General features: G+C 47.7%; 1 protein-coding gene across 1 annotated transcript in view; it reads right to left on the bottom strand.

Annotated features, from left to right (window-relative positions):
* Nucleotides 1-17,375, bottom strand: part of Map3k13 (mitogen-activated protein kinase kinase kinase 13) — a 124,375-nt gene that overhangs the window by 24,776 nt on the left and 82,224 nt on the right. The window contains exons 3-7 of the mRNA XM_051150741.1: nt 15,145-15,328; nt 8,698-8,889; nt 5,880-6,038; nt 5,231-5,389; nt 4,592-4,700 (exon numbers count right to left, since the gene is read on the bottom strand). Of these exons, the coding sequence (XP_051006698.1) occupies nt 4,592-4,700; nt 5,231-5,389; nt 5,880-6,038; nt 8,698-8,889; nt 15,145-15,328 (803 nt within the window). The remainder of the gene's footprint in view (nt 1-4,591; nt 4,701-5,230; nt 5,390-5,879; nt 6,039-8,697; nt 8,890-15,144; nt 15,329-17,375) is intronic.

Genomic DNA, 17,375 nt, shown 5'->3' with positions numbered 1-17,375 from the left:
TTTATTTTCTACACATGGACCTCCGGTTTCCTCAGCACCATTTCCTGCAGAGGCTGTCTTTGCTCCAATGTGAGCTTCTTTGAGAATCAGGTGTCCAGGCTGTCTGTTCTGTCTGTTCTGCTCTGTGTTTGCGTTGTTCTTGTGCAGCGCCGTGCTGCTCCTGTTTTAAGGCTCTGCAGCACCAGAACGGGTGTTATGGTACTTCCAGCATTACTCCCCAGGCTCAGGATCACTTTGGACTATCTGTTTTTGCACTTCCTTACAGTTTTTAGGACCTTTTTTTTCTAGTTCTGTAGATAATGTAACTGGTATTTTGATGGGGAATGACTTGAATTTGTGGCTCACTTTCAGGAATCTATTTGTCTTAGGGTTTCTATTTGCTGCAATGAGACATGATGACCAAAAGCAATCAGGGAGGTTAAGGACTTATTTGGCTTACACTTCCACACTGTAGTTCATCACTGAAGGAAGCTGGGACAGGAACTCAAATAGGAACTTGGAGGCTGGAGCTGACGCAGAAGCAGAAGTCACAGAGGGGTGCTGCTTACTTACTGCCTTGCTATGCATGGCTGGCTCAGCCTGCTTTCTCATAGAACCCAGAACCACCAGCACGGGGGTGGAGGGGGTAGTACCACCCACAACGGGCTGGCCCCTCCCACACCCATCACTTATCAAGATGATGCCCTACAGCTGGATTATGGAGGCATTTTCTCAATTGAGGTTCAGATAACTCTTGTGTCAGGTTGACACGAAACTGGCCAGCAGGCTAGCCAACTTTACGAGATTGATTTTGTCAATCCTTGAGTGTCAGAGATCTTTACCACCACCTGCTGTTTTCAGTCCATCCCTTCTGTGCCTTCCCTGAGTGGCTTTTACCTGCCTGCTCAGGCTCTCTTCATTGCGATGAGACCTTCCTTTCTGTGGTCGTCCTCAGCAAGCTGATCTCTGACGCACAGAAAAGTTGTGAACTCCGGTACGTGGATTTCATAGTCTGTGATTTGCTGAGAACGTGTGCTAGGTCTAAGAGTTTTCTAGGGAAGGCTTTGGTGTCTTTTAAGAATAAGGTCCTGTTGTCTTCAAGTAAATCCCTTGATTTCTTCCTTTCCTCCTGCCTGGTCCTCTTCTCAGCAGATGCTTTCCCTAGAAGATCATTACCTACTGGGGATGGGGTCTTCACTGTAGGGTAAATGACTAACAATGGCTCTCAAATTTTTATGTATCGGAACCTCATTATTGTCTTACATATTATTGAAGACCCCACAAGACGTTTGTTTATGTGGACAATATGTACTGACACTAGGCTAGGCATTAAAACTTGGAGTTATATACCGAGCATATAAGATTATACTCTGCTTGCCATCAGGGTTATTATCCCACATGATATAGTTTCTACAATGCTCTGCATATATTCCCGAGAGAACAAGATTAAAAACAGTAAGCAACAACTTAACATTATTATGGCAATAGTTTCCTTCTCATGGATGCCCTGACTTCTCAGGGCGTCTCAGGCTTCTCTGGAAGTCCCTTCTGCACTCTGAGGGCTGAGGAGAAGAAAATTACATTTTTCCACTAACATTTTTTTTCCTTCTGATTCTTATCTGTAAAGTGTGTGGATATGTATTGTTCCTATAGGTTAGCGTAATCTTTGCGTATGTTCCAGTGGTTTTAGCCACCAAGCATCGTGGATCTCAGGAGCATTTTGTCTGGCACAACTGCATGCTGCACTCATTAACCAGTGACTCCCCTGTCGTCTCTCTCTCTCTCTCTCTCTCTCTCTCTCTCTCTCTCTCTCTCTCTCTCCAGACCCGAAACCATCGTTCTACTTTTAATTTCCTTTTCCCTTTTAAAAAGGTCTCCTTTCATATATTACACCCCAACTGCACTTTCTCCTCCCTCCACACCCCCCAGTCACCCCACCTCCTATCCCCTCTCCCTCAGATCCATTCCTCCTCCCTTCAGAAAACAGCAGGTTTCCCAGGGATGCCAGACAAGTATGTCACAGCAAGTGACAATGAGACCAGGCACATACCCTCATATCAAGGCTGGACAAGGCAACCCAGTAGGAGGGAAAGGGTCCCAAAAGCAGGCAAGAGAGTCAGAGACAACCTCCACTCCCCCTGTTAGGAGTCCCCCAAGAATGTCAAGTTAACACAACCACAGTGTATATGCAGAGGACCTAGGTCAGACACACACAGGCTCCCCAACTGTGGCCTCAGCCTCTGTGAGCCCCTGTGAGTCCTGCTTAGTTGATTCTGTGGGCTGTGTTCTTGTGGTGTCTTTGACCCCTTCGGCTCCTACAATCCTTCCCCCCTTCTTCCATGGGATTCCCTGAGCTCCACCTAATTTTTGGCTGTGAATCTCTGCATCTACTCCTATTTTAGCTTTATTTTTGCATTTAATTTAGCCCATTTTTAGTCAATAAATTTATGTAATAAAATGTCTCTTCTGAGAATAAATCTTTGAAACAACATCGGAAGCCAGTGCAGAGATGAAATTCACATCACAAAATTCATTTTAGAAACGTAATAACATTAAGTTAAAAAGAGATGTACATCTAATATGAAATTTAGTGCTAATCGTTAATTCTAAGCTGGGCATGTGGCACAGAACTACATTCCCAGCGACTTAGATGCTAAGGCAGGAATGATCCAACATTCACAATCTAACTATGTTGCAGAGCGAGTTCAAGGCCAGCCTGGGCAACTTAGCAAGAAAGACCTAGTATGAAACAAACACAAATGGCAAAAGTCTGAGGTAGAGTTCAGGGGTAGAGTGACTGGCCAGCATTTAGGAGGTCCTAGGCTTAATCCCTAGCACTGCTAACAATACTGACGACGATGAGAATTCTGTACACACAAAGGTGGAATTTAGGGCTATCATGTCCCTTTGTTACTATGCCTTGTGACCTCGCCTGGGTTTGGGTAGGGACAGGGAACTCGTTCTCATCACCTACCACTTCACATCCATAGTAATAGTGGTCAGAGGACCATCCTTATGACACCAATGGCATTACCACCCAGAAGCTACGACCCTCCCCTTCCCTGGCTCCTTGCCCTTCCCACCCTCCCCTTCCCTGGCTCCTCGCCCTTCCCACCCTACCCTTCCCTGGTTCCTCACCCTTCCCACCCTCCCCTTCCCTGGCTCCTCGCCCTTCCCACTCTCTCCTTCCCTGGCTCCTCGCCCTTCCCACCCTCCCCTTCCCTGGCTCCTCGCCCTTCCCACCCTCCCCTTCCCTGGCTCCTCGCCCTTCCCACCCTACCCTTCCCTGGTTCCTCGCCCTTCCCACCCTCCCCTTCCCTGGCTCCTCGCCCTTCCCACTCTCTCCTTCCCTGGCTCCTTGCCCTTCCCACCCTCCCCTTCCCTGGCTCCTCGCCCTTCCCACTCTCTCCTTCCCTGGCTCCTCGCCCTTCCCACCCTCCCCTTCCCTGGCTCCTCGCCCTTCCCACCCTACCCTTCCCTAGTTCCTCGCCCTTCCCACCCTCCCCTTCCCTGGCTCCTTGCCCTTCCCACCCTCCCCTTCCCTGGCTCCTCGCCCTTCCCACCCTACCCTTCCCTGGTTCCTCACCCTTCCCACCCTCCCCTTCCCTGGCTCCTCGCCCTTCCCACTCTCTCCTTCCCTGGCTCCTCGCCCTTCCCACCCTCCCCTTCCCTGGTTCCTCGCCCTTCCCACCCTCCCCTTCCCTGGCTCCTCGCCCTTCCCACTCTCTCCTTCCCTGGCTCCTCGCCCTTCCCACCCTCCCCTTCCCTGGCTCCTCGCCCTTCCCACTCTCTCCTTCCCTGGCTCCTCGCCCTTCCCACCCTCCCCTTCCCTGGCTCCTCGCCCTTCCCACCCTTCCCTTCCCTGGCTCCTCGCCCTTCCCACCCTCCCCTTCCCTGGCTCCTCGCCCTTCCCACCCTCCCCTTCCCTGGCTCCTCGCCCTTCCAACCCGCTCGGCCATCAGTCTCTAGAGGCTGGTCTGGTGGCCTGTGACTTGCTTCAGCTGCTGTGGCACTATGACAGGCATGCTGCCTGATCTGGATCATGCTTTCTTGATCCATTAGTCACCACGAAAACAGACAGGAGTAGGGATGCCCGAGCTAACCCGTGAAAGAACCAGTGGCCACGTGGAGGACAGAGGACCTCTAGCTTCTAACCGGATGTCGGCACACCTGCTGAGGTCTACCTTTCCACTAACCTGGGGCCTGATGACAGACTCGGTAAACTCAGACGGCCTACAGAACGGTGGGCTAAATGCTTACTTTCTTACATGTAAATTGTAGAAGATTTTAGTAGGATGAAGGCTAACAGATGCGTTAGCCCTCATTCTGCTGTGGCTCCATCTGGTCCTCAAGGCCCCACTTCTAATTTTCTGCTTTTGGGCATCAAAGTGAGCAAGGCCTTCGTGAAGAGCAGCGGGGGTGTGATGCCGCCTTCGCACCCTCTCTTTCTCCTCCTCCTCCTTAGACAGCGCCACCAGGACTCACTGACTGCCACATCTGCCAACGATCATAATCACTGTTTCACAACAAATAGGGTCACATGACTGTTGCGTGGTGACAGTGCTCCTTGGCTGTCTATTCGATCACACGAGCTGGGCATGTGCTGGCTTACCTGAGACTTGAAGTAAGTTTCTTGTGGGGTGGCGAGCACATCCGCAGATGCAATATCCAGATGCATGAGCGTCTGCCGGAAGGAAGGCCGGTTGCGAGGCTTACTCTGCCTGAGAGAAAGACATCGTGTGCATCTCAGAGGCTGTGTTGGGGGTTAGGGAAGGGCGGGGGTGGGGGGGGCTGAGGCTTTATTCTGCTTTATGAAACACATTTTATTTCAAGCATTGCTATATCCCAGACAGTTTAAATGCACTGAAATGCAAAGGGAAAATGCAACTAGGACAAACACCTAGGATGACATGGAAAGTTAGGTCTGTGACCTACTAGGAACAGCGGAGTAATCCAAGCCATCAGGTGTTAGGGTAGAGAACACTCTCAAGACATCACACCAATGCCCCCACTCACATTGTGACCAGCAACTCCATGAGCAGGGCCTGGCTCTACCTTACAGGGGAGACACACCCTGATTTCACAGGTAACAAAAAATCAGAGGCAGGATTTGAATCCAAGACTCTAAAATCCCACCCCAGCGTGGTTCTTCCCAAGCACCTGACAGAGATGCCTCTGCTCTGTTAGAGAAATTTTAATGGCTTTTAAGGCAGAAAGTAAGAGCTGATAATGGAGGAAATGTGTCTGTTACCATGTCTGTTTCATAAGGATTTTGAATCCATCCGGGCAGGTGGAAGGAACTGGAAGATGCAAGCTGTTGCTTCCAACACCCCAAATGATGGCCGAGGAGTCCACATCCTTGTAGGGGATCTCCCCTGTCAGCAGCTCCCAAAGCACCACTCCAAAAGACCTGCAGCAGGCCAGGACATGGAAGGCGGTTCAGAGGGGAGGACCCGTGCTTTAGCTCTTTAATTAAAGGCCAGCTAGAGGGTGGATGCTGCAATCTCAGTACTCAGAGGCCGAAATGGGAAGGTCATGAGTTCAAGGACAGCCTGGGCACGTAACAGGTTTCAGACCGCCCTGAGCCATACGGTGGCACCTACATCATCAATAACATGTGGATACCCTTTATGACATTTTACTCAGAGTGAGAGTGAGGCAATGCATTTAATAAAACCTTCTACACTCAACTGTCATTCAAATGTCCAGCTTCCCAGAATGCTTAGTATATTCATGGAAATGCCTCAGAACTGACATGGGTCAAACCTTAGATAGCATGAAACCAGAATCAACCGGAAGTAAACAGCACCAAAGACTATTCTAGGAAGGAGAAGTGCGGAGGGCAGGAATCAGGCAGAGGTGGGCAGCAGTGTCCAAGATGGTTAGGGCGCGCGACTCACCATATGTCCACTTTTTCGGAGACAGGCTCATTCCGGATCACCTCGGGCGCCATCCACGCAACTGTGCCAGCAAAGGACATCTTGGTGCTCTTATCACTGAGCTCCTTAGATGTACCAAAATCTGAAATTTTGACTGCATCTGTGTGAGTCACTAAAACACTTTAGGAAGAAGTAGAAACAACAAACAGATCATTAGTGCTAACAGGAACTGTGTGCAGCGACCGGTGCTTTAGCCGCTGTCCTCTACCCTGCAGAGTTCGGCTCACAACTCCCACGGCTGCTCTTGGACATCACACAGACACCGCAGCTGCCAGGCAGCCCCTCTACCACCTGCAAATTGTGACATCTGTCAAGTCACTGCTCTGCTAGGCTCGTTTTCCCTATATACACCCCGAATGGGACCACGGCGTTAGGTGTGTGCCACGTTCAAGGGCGAAGAGGAGTGCTGAGTCCTCTCCACGCCAAGGATGAGCACCAATGGCCAAAGTTCAAGCAGGTCCATACAAGGCGTGCTCTGCTTCCCACGAGAGCCACTTACAAAGAGTCTTGGAATAAACTGCTTTTGCTGGTCTTAAAGGTGTATACAAACCACAGTACTGGTAGCTACCCACACCTCACACTTGCTCCATCTGAGGAAACTTATTCAACATGTTAGATTGTTAATGAGTGAGGGTGCTGGGCCCTAAACAGTATAGGGGCCTCTTCCTTTCTTTTCTTTTCTTTCTTTTTCTTTTTTCTTCTTCTTCTTCTTCTTTTTTGGTTTTTTTTTTTTTTTTGGTTGTTGTTGTTGTTTTTTGTTTTTTTGAGACAGAGTTTTTCTGTGTAGCCTTGGCTATCCTGGACTCGTTTTATAGACCAGGCTGGCCTCGAACTCACAGAGATCCGCCTGTCTCGGCCTCCCAAGCGCTGGGATTACAGGCGTGCGCCACCACAGCCCGGCTATCAGGGCCTATTTCTTATAGCCGCTGTGAACCCTGCATCTGCCTATCTCTTCCTGTGTTACACTCTCAGAAGCTCAAAGCTAAATTTATGGTCTACCTCCCGTAACTACAGAGCCTGTGGCATGAGCCCTGTGAACACGTCCCCCTCCCTGTGCTGGGGACTGAATCAGGCACGCCATTGCAAAGCTGTATTTCCAACCGCCTCTGTCTCTCGTTCAGCCATTTTCATCTGTTGTATTATAAACATTTCTGAAAGTCAGCTCAATTAAAAAAAAAAACCATAGGAAAACAGAGCTGGGCAGTGGTAGGCACACCTTTAATCCAAGCACTCAGGAGGTATAGGCAGGCCGATCTCTGAGTTTGAGGTCAGCCTGGTCTACAGAGTGAGTTCCAGGACAGCCAGGGCTACACAGAGACACTCTGTCTTGAAAACACCAAAACCACCTCCCCTCCCTCCAAAACAAACCATAGGAAAACGAGCCAAGGTTTCAAGTGGAGAACAACTGGCATTAATTATTTGATGTGAGGTGCGGATACCTCAGATAATAAAAAGCTTGGGCACAGTTGTTCAATTCAAAAGCCACAGAGAGGGAGAGCGTGGGCTGAGTACCTGGACCACCCCTGATGGTAAGTGATGAGCTCACTTCAGTGCTGAGATGTGTAAAGGGTACTCGCTGTGACTGGTGAGCTCACTTCAGTGCTGAGATGTGTAAAGGGTACTCGCTGTGACTGGTGAGCTCACTTCAGTGCTGAGATGTGTAAAGGGTACTCGCTGTGACTGGTGAGCTCACTTCAGTGCTGAGATGTGTAAAGGGTACTCGCTGTGACTGATGAGCTCACTTCAGTGCTGAGATGTGTAAAGGGCACTCGCTGTGACTGGTGAGCTCACTTCAGTGCTGAGATGTGTAAAGGGTACTCGCTGTGACTGGTGAGCTCACTTCAGTGCTGAGATGTGTAAAGGGCACTCGCTGTGACTGGTGAGCTCACTTCAGTGCTGAGATGTGTAAAGGGTACTCGCTGTGACTGGTGAGCTCACTTCAGTGCTGAGATGTGTAAAGGGCACTCGCTGTGACTGGTGAGCTCACTTCAGTGCTGAGATGTGTAAAGGGTACTCGCTGTGACTGGTGAGCTCACTTCAGTGCTGAGATGTGTAAAGGGTACTCGCTGTGACTGGTGAGCTCACTTCAGTGCTGAGATGTGTAAAGGGCACTCGCTGTGACTGGTGAGCTCACTTCAGTGCTGAGATGTGTAAAGGGCACTCGCTGTGACTGGTGAGCTCACTTCAGTGCTGAGATGTGTAAAGGGCACTCGCTGTGACTGGTGAGCTCACTTCAGTGCTGAGATGTGTAAAGGGCACTCGCTGTGACTGGTGAGCTCACTTCAGTGCTGAGATGTGTAAAGGGCACTCGCTGTGACTGGTGAGCTCACTTCAGTGCTGAGATGTGTAAAGGGCACTCGCTGTGACTGGTGAGCTCACTTCAGTGCTGAGATGTGTAAAGGGCACTCGCTGTGACTGGTGAGCTCACTTCAGTGCTGAGATGTGTAAAGGGCACTCGCTGTGACTGGTGAGCTCACTTCAGTGCTGAGATGTGTAAAGGGCACTCGCTGTGACTGGTGAGCTCACTTCAGTGCTGAGATGTGTAAAGGGTACTCGCTGTGACTGATGAGCTCACTTCAGTGCTGAGATGTGTAAAGGGCACTCGCTGTGACTGGTGAGCTCACTTCAGTGCTGAGATGTGTAAAGGGCACTCGCTGTGACTGGTGAGCTCACTTCAGTGCTGAGATGTGTAAAGGGCACTCGCTGTGACTGGAGTCAGAAGGCGGGTCTGGAATCCTCAGCTATGGCTGACAAAAACAAAATCAGCTCTTGCACTCACTTGGGTGACTTGAGGTCACGGTGGATGATTTTATGGAGATGGAGATAGTTCATCCCACTTGCAATCCCCGTGGACCAGTCCACGAGCAGTCGCGGCGTGATCTTCCTGCCGGCTCTCAGGACCTCATACAGCTGTCCGTGGGCACAGTACTCCATGATGATGCAGTAACAGGGGGCCTGAGTGCACACGCCCCTTCGAGGGAAACATGTGTAAGTGCGCGAGTACACACGAATGTACATGCACGCATATTGGTATCTCAAGAGTGTTTAATAAGGGCCCACTCCTTGTCCCTATGATATCTTTTTGGTCTGCCCATTTCTCTGGCAAGCATACAGGCAATTTCTGTTTTATTCTTAAGTCTAGACAGCAACAGACTGTGCTAAACTGGCAGTCTTATGTGATACCATTCTGCTCCATTCTTTTATAATCATTAGAGTAAATTTAAATATCTTCCTTTTTAACATAGATTTCATACGTAATGTGCAGAGGATTAAAATAAAGCATTTCTACTTTCATGATTGCTTATTAAATTTTAAATTATTTAAATTTAAAATAATTAGATTGAGGAAAAAAAAAAACAAATAAATTAGAAAATGGAGTTGAGTGTGGTGGTACACACCTTTAATCCAAGTTCTTGGCAGGGGGGCAGAGGCAGGTGGATCTTTATGAGTTTGAAGCCAGCCTGGTCTACAGAGCAAGTCCAGGACAGCCAATGCTACACAGAGAAACCCTGTCTTGAAAAACTACCAAAAGAAAAAAGGAAGGAAAGAAAGAAAGAAAGAAAATGGGTCAGTTTTCTATCTTCCATATAGTTCTGTGAAAACCATTGAGAATAAAGATAACATTAAATCATATTACACATGTACACAGGTGATAATTCCATTAATTCCTGTATCTCACATCAAACTTGTCTTAATTATTCAAGTCCCAAAGGATCTTTCTTCTCTAAGTCATCATGAGTTTTGCATGCTGGTTTTCTCTGCGCACACCGACTGTAGGCTCTGCTTTCTTCTCTATCAGGCCTGAGGGGCCCAGCCAGTCGTTGCTACTCCTAACTTCCCTGCAGCTTTCACAGCTGACAGGCCCTTGCAATTACACTAGGAGAGACATGGGTGTGTGTGTGTGGGGGGGGTACTATCAGGAAAGAAGCTATTGTTTTTCAATATTGTTTTCTTTCATGTGCCCGAAGTCATCACAGGATGGACTTGATCTCTTCCATGTTTATTGGGAACACTCAGGGTGAAAGTAATTTATTTTACCATAACTAACCCATGCAATCTGTAAGTGACAGTGCCCAGCTCAAGCCAGTGTAGCTTTGAAGCCCAGGCCCTATACTCTGTGTTCTGAATTTCTGCATAAACAATCATATCGGGGATTCCCGTGTGAACACCATTAGCTCACTAAGCTGGAAGTGATGTTAACTTTACATCCTAGTCCTGGTTTCAAGAAGGATCCATTTGGTAAGTATGCTCAGAAACCCCTCAGACCCTGCAGGGAAGTTACAGAGCACTAGGGACAGGACGGACAGAGCCTTCAGCTGGTTTCCTGCTCATGCCCTGTCTCTCAGGCTGCTGAGGAGGTGGGTGGATTTAGGGTGCAGCAGGAGGCGCTGACGTGTACCAGCAGCAGGCTGTGCATCCCCCTTCACTTTGCCTGCCCTGAGTGCTTAGCAACCTCAGCCTCCATGCAAGCTAGAAAAGCCATTCTGGAGCTGTGGGACTCCATACTGAGTCCTAAAATCCACTGCTTCCGTGGATATGCTTCCATGGGCACCCAGCTTAAACAAGCTCCAGGAAACACAATGGTTTTGGTCCCAGAATGGAACGGTGTCACACACTTGACCTTTACCCAGGATGGAAATCCCAGGACACAACTGCAGCAGCCATCCTTGCATCACTCCCTCATCAGCCCACACACTCCTTCTGGTTCTGTCTACATATGATACTGGACACACATGTGCATCTGCTTACACACATGAAGAAGTATTACAGGCTAGGGTCTGTCTATGAGGGTGAACAGTCAGTTTTTTTCTTATCAAACGCCACGAAGATATCAATGACTCTTTTATCATTTTTCTAGTATGCCGAGAATTCTTGATTTTTAATGGAAAAAGTTTAAAAAGTTTTTTTTGGGGGGGGGGAGGGTAAAGCTCAGTGAAACACAAGCGAACATGTACAAACAGATAATTTGTCACTGCTTGGAACCCCCCCAAGCAATAATGTGATACGCATAAGAATGCAAGGATACAAATGCTTGCACAGACTCGGCATCCACTCAAGGTCGCACAGACAGAAATGGCCTAACAGACACGTGTGACCTTTTCTTCTTATGTTGACAAATGAGAAGCCATTGCTCCAGCTGTCCTCTGCTGTGACAAGGCTTGTAGGCATCTAGAAATAACAGCTTTGTCATCATTTCTAATCGTTACTGTCTCTTCTCTTGGGATTGAGTTCTATTAGAAACAGTCAAGTTGGGGTCTCTTAAAAGAAAAAAAAAATAAGAAAAATGTCTATTGTATTCTTATCTTGTGTACTTTCTTTTTGTGTGTAGTTCTTTCTTTTTAAAAATATTTATTTATTATATATACAGGATTTTGTCTGCATGTACACCTGCATGTGAGAAGAGGGCACTGGATCTCATTGTAGATGGTTATGAGCCACCCTGATGGTTGCGGGGAATTGAACTCAGGACCTCTTGAAGAGCAGTCAGTGCTCTTAACCTCTGAGCCATCTCTCCAGCCCCGCTGTGTGTAATTCTTACTAACTTCAAAGGGATCTGTAAGGACAGGAAATGTGCTAAACTCCATCCATGCCTTCCAGATAGTCTTGATTGTGATTCACTGACCAAAGTGACAAATGGCACAATGGCTGTAACCCTGACACTGCACAGTGTCCCTAGCATGAAGGGTCCTAGGCTCACTGTGTAGAGGGTGGGCTGAATCCACGTGCTCAGCCTAAGGAGTTGGGGCCCAGCACAGGCCCTCAAACCCAACGGTGCTGGAAGATGCGGCATGGAGGATTGGCAGGGCAGGGTGGGGGAAATGGTAGGAAGGAAAAAGACACAAGTCTCCTCTCAGGAAAATGTGCCACCTTCCATTACCCAGGCATGCTCCTGGGATACACTCTCACCAATGACACACAGCTTACTGCATTCCAGAAAGCCCACGGGCACACAACAGTCTGTCCTAGTGGCCTGAGTTTCAAAGCTGTCGCCCGTGTTTCCATGAAGGAAAGCAAGGTGAGTAGAAAGCACAGTCACTGCAGTGAAGGCAAATGGGAGCGAGAAGATGCTCTCTATTTGTCTGTCTGCTGAAAATTATCCTCCTGTTAACTCGAAGTTCACTGGCTCTGGAAAAATCCTAGTTAGCCTCTATAGCATTTCATTTTTCATCAGGGCAGTCGATGACAGAGTTATGACAGTGGCTGTCCTCTGCACAAAGTCACTTCACTCAGCTCCAGCACCCCAGCTGTGTGCTCCTCTTCGCACACAGTTCCCTTGCTGTAAGGGCTCTCACAGGGGAATCAAAACCCCACTCCAAAAATAACTGTGCCCGGAAATCAACTCTCTTGCTTTCTTGAGGATGTGAGAACAATTGAGACTTGGCAGTCACATGGCAGTCACCCTTCGTGACAGCGGTAGACAGAGGAAAGCCTTCCGGGCTGCTGGGGAAAGTTGCTTCTCAGTTATGGAAGGAGAATTTGTAAGGTTTTCCAAGTTTGCTGAAACCTCGTCGGTTTTACCCTATTGTCTCTCGGGAGTTTAAAATACCAAAGATCATTTCCCATCTTTTGCTCCACTTGGGCCACAGTTCTTGTTCTTCATGATTCCTCTTCTAAGGCCAATTCCTGTCGCTTGTCCACGCTTGTGGGATGGGGGGCATAGAGACAGACAAGGGAGGGAGCTCCAGGGAGAGGCTCGGGTGGAGGTGAACGCAGCCGATCTAGGCACTTCTGGCATTAGCGCTGCAGCGCATTGCTGTACAGTGGTGATGCAGCCACCTTCTAATTCTAGTGATTTTCACACATCCACCTTTGACTGACCTCATCTACTAGGATCCCATGTGGGGCCACACACACAAATGTAGGGGTCAGAAAATTAGGCAATGGTAACAGCTTTCTGAACGTACAATGAGTAAAATGAGTTAAAAATCAATTGCACAATGAATCTAAGGGCACCCCAACTTCACTGCAGCCCTGGTTCCTTCACTCTTTGCCTGCTGTCAGTCACACAGCACCAACACACACTGTAAAACCACAGCTCAGACTAGAGGCTGGGTATTACAGAGTACAGGGTTTTTGGGTTTTTTGTTTGTTTGTTTTTGTCTTGTTTTTTTTTGAGACAGGGTTTCTCTGTGTAGTCTTAGCTGGCCTGGAACTCAAGAGATCTGCCTGCCTCTGCCTCCCCAGGTACTGAGATCACAGGCCTGTGCCGTTGTGCCCAGATGCAGTTTTGTTTTTTAAAAAGATTTATTTATTTACTATGTATACAGATCTCTGCCTGCATGTATGCCTGCCTGACAGAAGAGGGCACCAAATCACATTATAGATGGTTGTGAGCCACCATGTGGTTGCTGGGAATTGAACTCAGGACCTCTGGAAGAACAGTCAGCACTCTTAACTTCTGAGCCGTCTCTCTAGGCCATGAGTGCAGTTTTTACTGTACAGTTTTCTCTTCCTACAGAAAGATAATAACTTGATTATGGAACACAAACGCCTTTAGCATTTTCTTCTTATCATTCTTCTGCAAATTAGTCTGCCTTTGGATTGTACTATGTTAGTATGCTTGTGCATTCGTGTGTGTGTGTGTGTGTGTGTGTGTGTGTGTGTGTGTGTGTGTGTGTGTGTGCAGCTTGATGGCCTATGGATCATATAGGGAGGGCAGAGGTTGACATTAGCGTGTCCTTCTTAACTACCTCCCCTTATTTCTTGAGACAGTGTCTCTCACTGAAGCCAGTAGTTGCTGTTTTGTCTAGACTGGCTTGTCTGTGACCACCAGGGATGCGTCTCTGCTCTCTTAGTGCTGGGGTTTCAGGCACTTGCACTCAGAACTTTATGCTTTGTAACAAGTGCTTTCTTTACTCACTGGCCATCTCCCCAGGCTTAAAATGCTTGTTTCTAAAATTACCTTTGGGGTTGCTGACTTGAGACTCATAAACAGCTACTAAGTTAGTGTCCCCTTGTGACAAGGACAGAACTTCCAATGATTTCTGAGATAGTCTTGTACTATGCATTTGTGTGAGTGGTGTTCTCAGCACGGAAAGCTAGGAAACCGAAGTATCGGGCAACTCCGAGGAGTGACAGAGCCGTTCTTGATGCTGCAGCACTAGCTAAGACAACTCTTCCTGTGAAAGCAAAGCAACACACTCATCTATTGAGTGTGTGAGGTTCCTTAGCGTTTCATAAGTGGTCAGACTACATGCACCCTGGGGAACTGTTAAAAAGAATTTCTCTATGACTCAATATTAGCAAATGCTTGTCTTATATCGGCAATAAAGGGCTGTGAACAGAAAGAGTTGAAGAAACCCTGGATTGCCGCACATCCTTGAACACAGCTGCCTTGTGAAGCCAGTGTATCACCAATGACCCTCTACAGCCATGCTTGTCATTTCTGGGAAAGGGGTGAAGCAGAACATGAGGCCCTAGAGCAGAGGTGCCTGTCTTTATAAAGTTGCTATTTACGAAGGATGCTAATAGAAACTGATAAATACATGTCACCCAGGGAGGACTGCTTCTACCACTTCAGATGCCAGATTTGTCTTAACCTAGTCTCAGGATGTTGCTTTGGATTACTGAGACGTGACCTTTGCCATCCTAGTGATGAGGTTGGTCTATGGTGTCAGACAGGGTCCTCTTTCCTCCCTCTCTGGCCCATGTGCATCCTGTGAAAACAGCACATGCCCTTGCAAGATGAACTCATAGATTAAAAGAGCTTGAAGGCCTGACTCAGGCTTAACAGTCTTGTAGTTCCCTAGTACTGTGCTGAGTGTCAAGAGTTTGTGAGATATCTCCCAAAGCAGAAACTTAGGTGTACATAATGGGGGAAGAAAGTAGCTCTATTTTTCTAAAACCAGTCCCAAACAAAACCATCAACTGGCTAACCAACTAACCAACCAACCAACTAATTAAGCAAATATCCCAGCAAAGCAAGTGCTGACATAACTAACCAACCAACCAACCAATCAACCAACCAACCAACCAACCAACGAACTAACCAACCAACTAACCAACCAACCAACCAACCAACCAACCAACTGAGCAAACAGCCCAGCAAAGCAAGTGCTGACCTAACTAACCAACAAACCTAACACCAAGCAAGCAAGCAATCAATCAAGCAAGCAAACAGCCCAGCAAAGCAAGTGCTGACCTAACTAACCAACTAACCTAACACCAAGCAAGCAAGCAATCAATCAAGCAAGCAAACATCCCAGCAAAGCAAGTGCCGACCTACTTGAAGGCGATGATGTTCGGGTGCTTCAGTTTCCTCAGATGCTTGATGTCCGTCTCATTTTGTTCCCTCACCTTCTTGATGGCCACCTCCTCTGCCCGGAATTTGCCCAGGAAGACAGCTCCTTGTGCTCCACTGCCCAGCCACTGCAGCTCTGAGATTTCCTCAAAGGGTACTTCCCAAGTATCTAGGCACATGAGTGAGAAACAAGCACTGAGTTCTTGGCTGTCATTCTGGTCTTAAAAAGCATATTTGACCACGTCCTCTGGATGGGGAGACCTGGTGGCACTCAGAGGAAGGATAGCAGGCTACCAAGAAGAGACTTGATACCCTATGAGCATATACATGGGGAAGAGGTCCTCCTCAGTCACAGTGATAGGGGAGAGGAGTAAGGGGAAAATGGGAGGGAGGGATGAATGGGAGGATACAAGGGATGGGATAACAATTGAGATGTAATATGAATAAATCAATAAAATATATTTTTTAAAAAGCAGATGAAATCCCTGACCACTGCACACATCAGGGATGCAGAGTTAGTATCCAGGAGAGAGGTACTCCCTTCTTCAATTCCCTCTGCCTGGGAAGATATTCTCTCAAATCATAATAAAGTGCTATTTCTCATAACAATGGCCAAAGCTTGAGCGTATTATAACTGGGAGACCATGCAGTGTCCCTAACCACTGAGCCATCTCTCCAGCCCTCACCCTAGAACTGTATGGAGTAGAAAAAGAACTATAGTAGATTCTGAACAGAAGCAAGGGTTCCGTCCTACTGAAAATGAACAGATATCATGTAACAGTCGGTCTCTCAGGAATATAAACCACTCATGAATGTGAAATAAATCACTGAAGGAACAAAGGATACCGTGTGAGATTTGGGAGGACGGCAAATTACAGGCTACTTATATATGTTTAAGGGATTTTTAATTTTTAAAATTTTAGTTATTATGGTGTGTGTGTGTGTGTGTGTGTGTGTGTGTGTGTGTGTGTGTGTGAAGGCCAGAGGGCAGAGGGCACACATTCCAGGGAGGGAACTCAGGCCATCAAACTTATAGAGCAAATGCTCCTGTTTTTAAAAACAAATTATTTACTTAGTATTGTTTTTCACTTTATGTTTATGTGCATGTACTTGCCTGAATTCATGGGCACTATGTGCATACAAGAACCTGTGGAGGCTGGAAGAGGGTGTTGGGGACCCCAGGACTGGAGTTACAGGTGGAGCTGAGATGCTAAGCTGTCTCGCCAGCCCCAGCAAATGCTTTACACCCACTAAACCAAGATCCTGGCACTTAAAATTATTTCTTTACTTAGACATGGTTTTGCTATGTCACCAAGCTAGCTTTGAACTTGTGATCCTCTTGCCTGAGCCTCCTGAATTTACAGTGTATGGATTTACAGTGTATGATGCCATGCCTGGATTTAAAGTTTTAATATTGTAGCCTCACGCTGTGTGCGCATGTGTGTGTGTGTGTGTGTGTGTGCACATATGCCTACATATATCTGTCCCTTTCCGTATTTAATTTGGGGCCCTTTCTCAAATTGTTTCCTCAGAGCCCACCCCTCAGTTGGAGTACAAACAGTGCCCTGACTTTGGGGATAAATACATTCCAAACAGCAACACAAAAGGATTTTCCTGGTTGATGTCGACAGTACTGGTGTCCAGATAAGCTGGTTTTGTCACCACTGTGGCAGTAGTGAGCAATAGTAGTTGTTGTTTCATTTTAATTTCCAATTTCCTGTGCACTTGTCATCGAAGTGTAAATGGGTTTGCCAGTGACAAATGTTTTATTTATCACCCGCATCTGCTTGTCAGAACTCACCAAACCTCTGGTAGCCTATGTGCTTAGGTCTCACTGTCCGCATAGTCACCATTGCACTGCAGAGGGTGTGCTCTATGTTTTGTGGCTCTCTAGCGTTGATTTTTAAAGATGGTTCTGTGGTGAAGACACTTGCCATCAGTCCTGTGGACCTAAGTTTGATCCCTGCATCCTCACGTGGTAGAAGGAGAAAACTGCAAGCTGCCCTCTGACCCACATACACATGCTGTGGTATGCATGCACAAACATGTATGGGCACGCGCACGCGCGCGCGCACACACACACACACACACACACACACGTATGCATGCACAAACATGTATGGGCACGCACGCGCACACACACACACACACACACACACGTATGCATGCACAAACATGTATGGGCACGCACGCGCGCGCACACACACACACACACA

The sequence above is a fragment of the Acomys russatus genome, chromosome 8, assembly GCF_903995435.1.
Source record: "Acomys russatus chromosome 8, mAcoRus1.1, whole genome shotgun sequence".
In the NCBI taxonomy this organism is placed as follows: Eukaryota; Metazoa; Chordata; class Mammalia; order Rodentia; family Muridae; genus Acomys; species Acomys russatus.
This window is presented reverse-complemented; position numbering and strand designations above follow the sequence as displayed.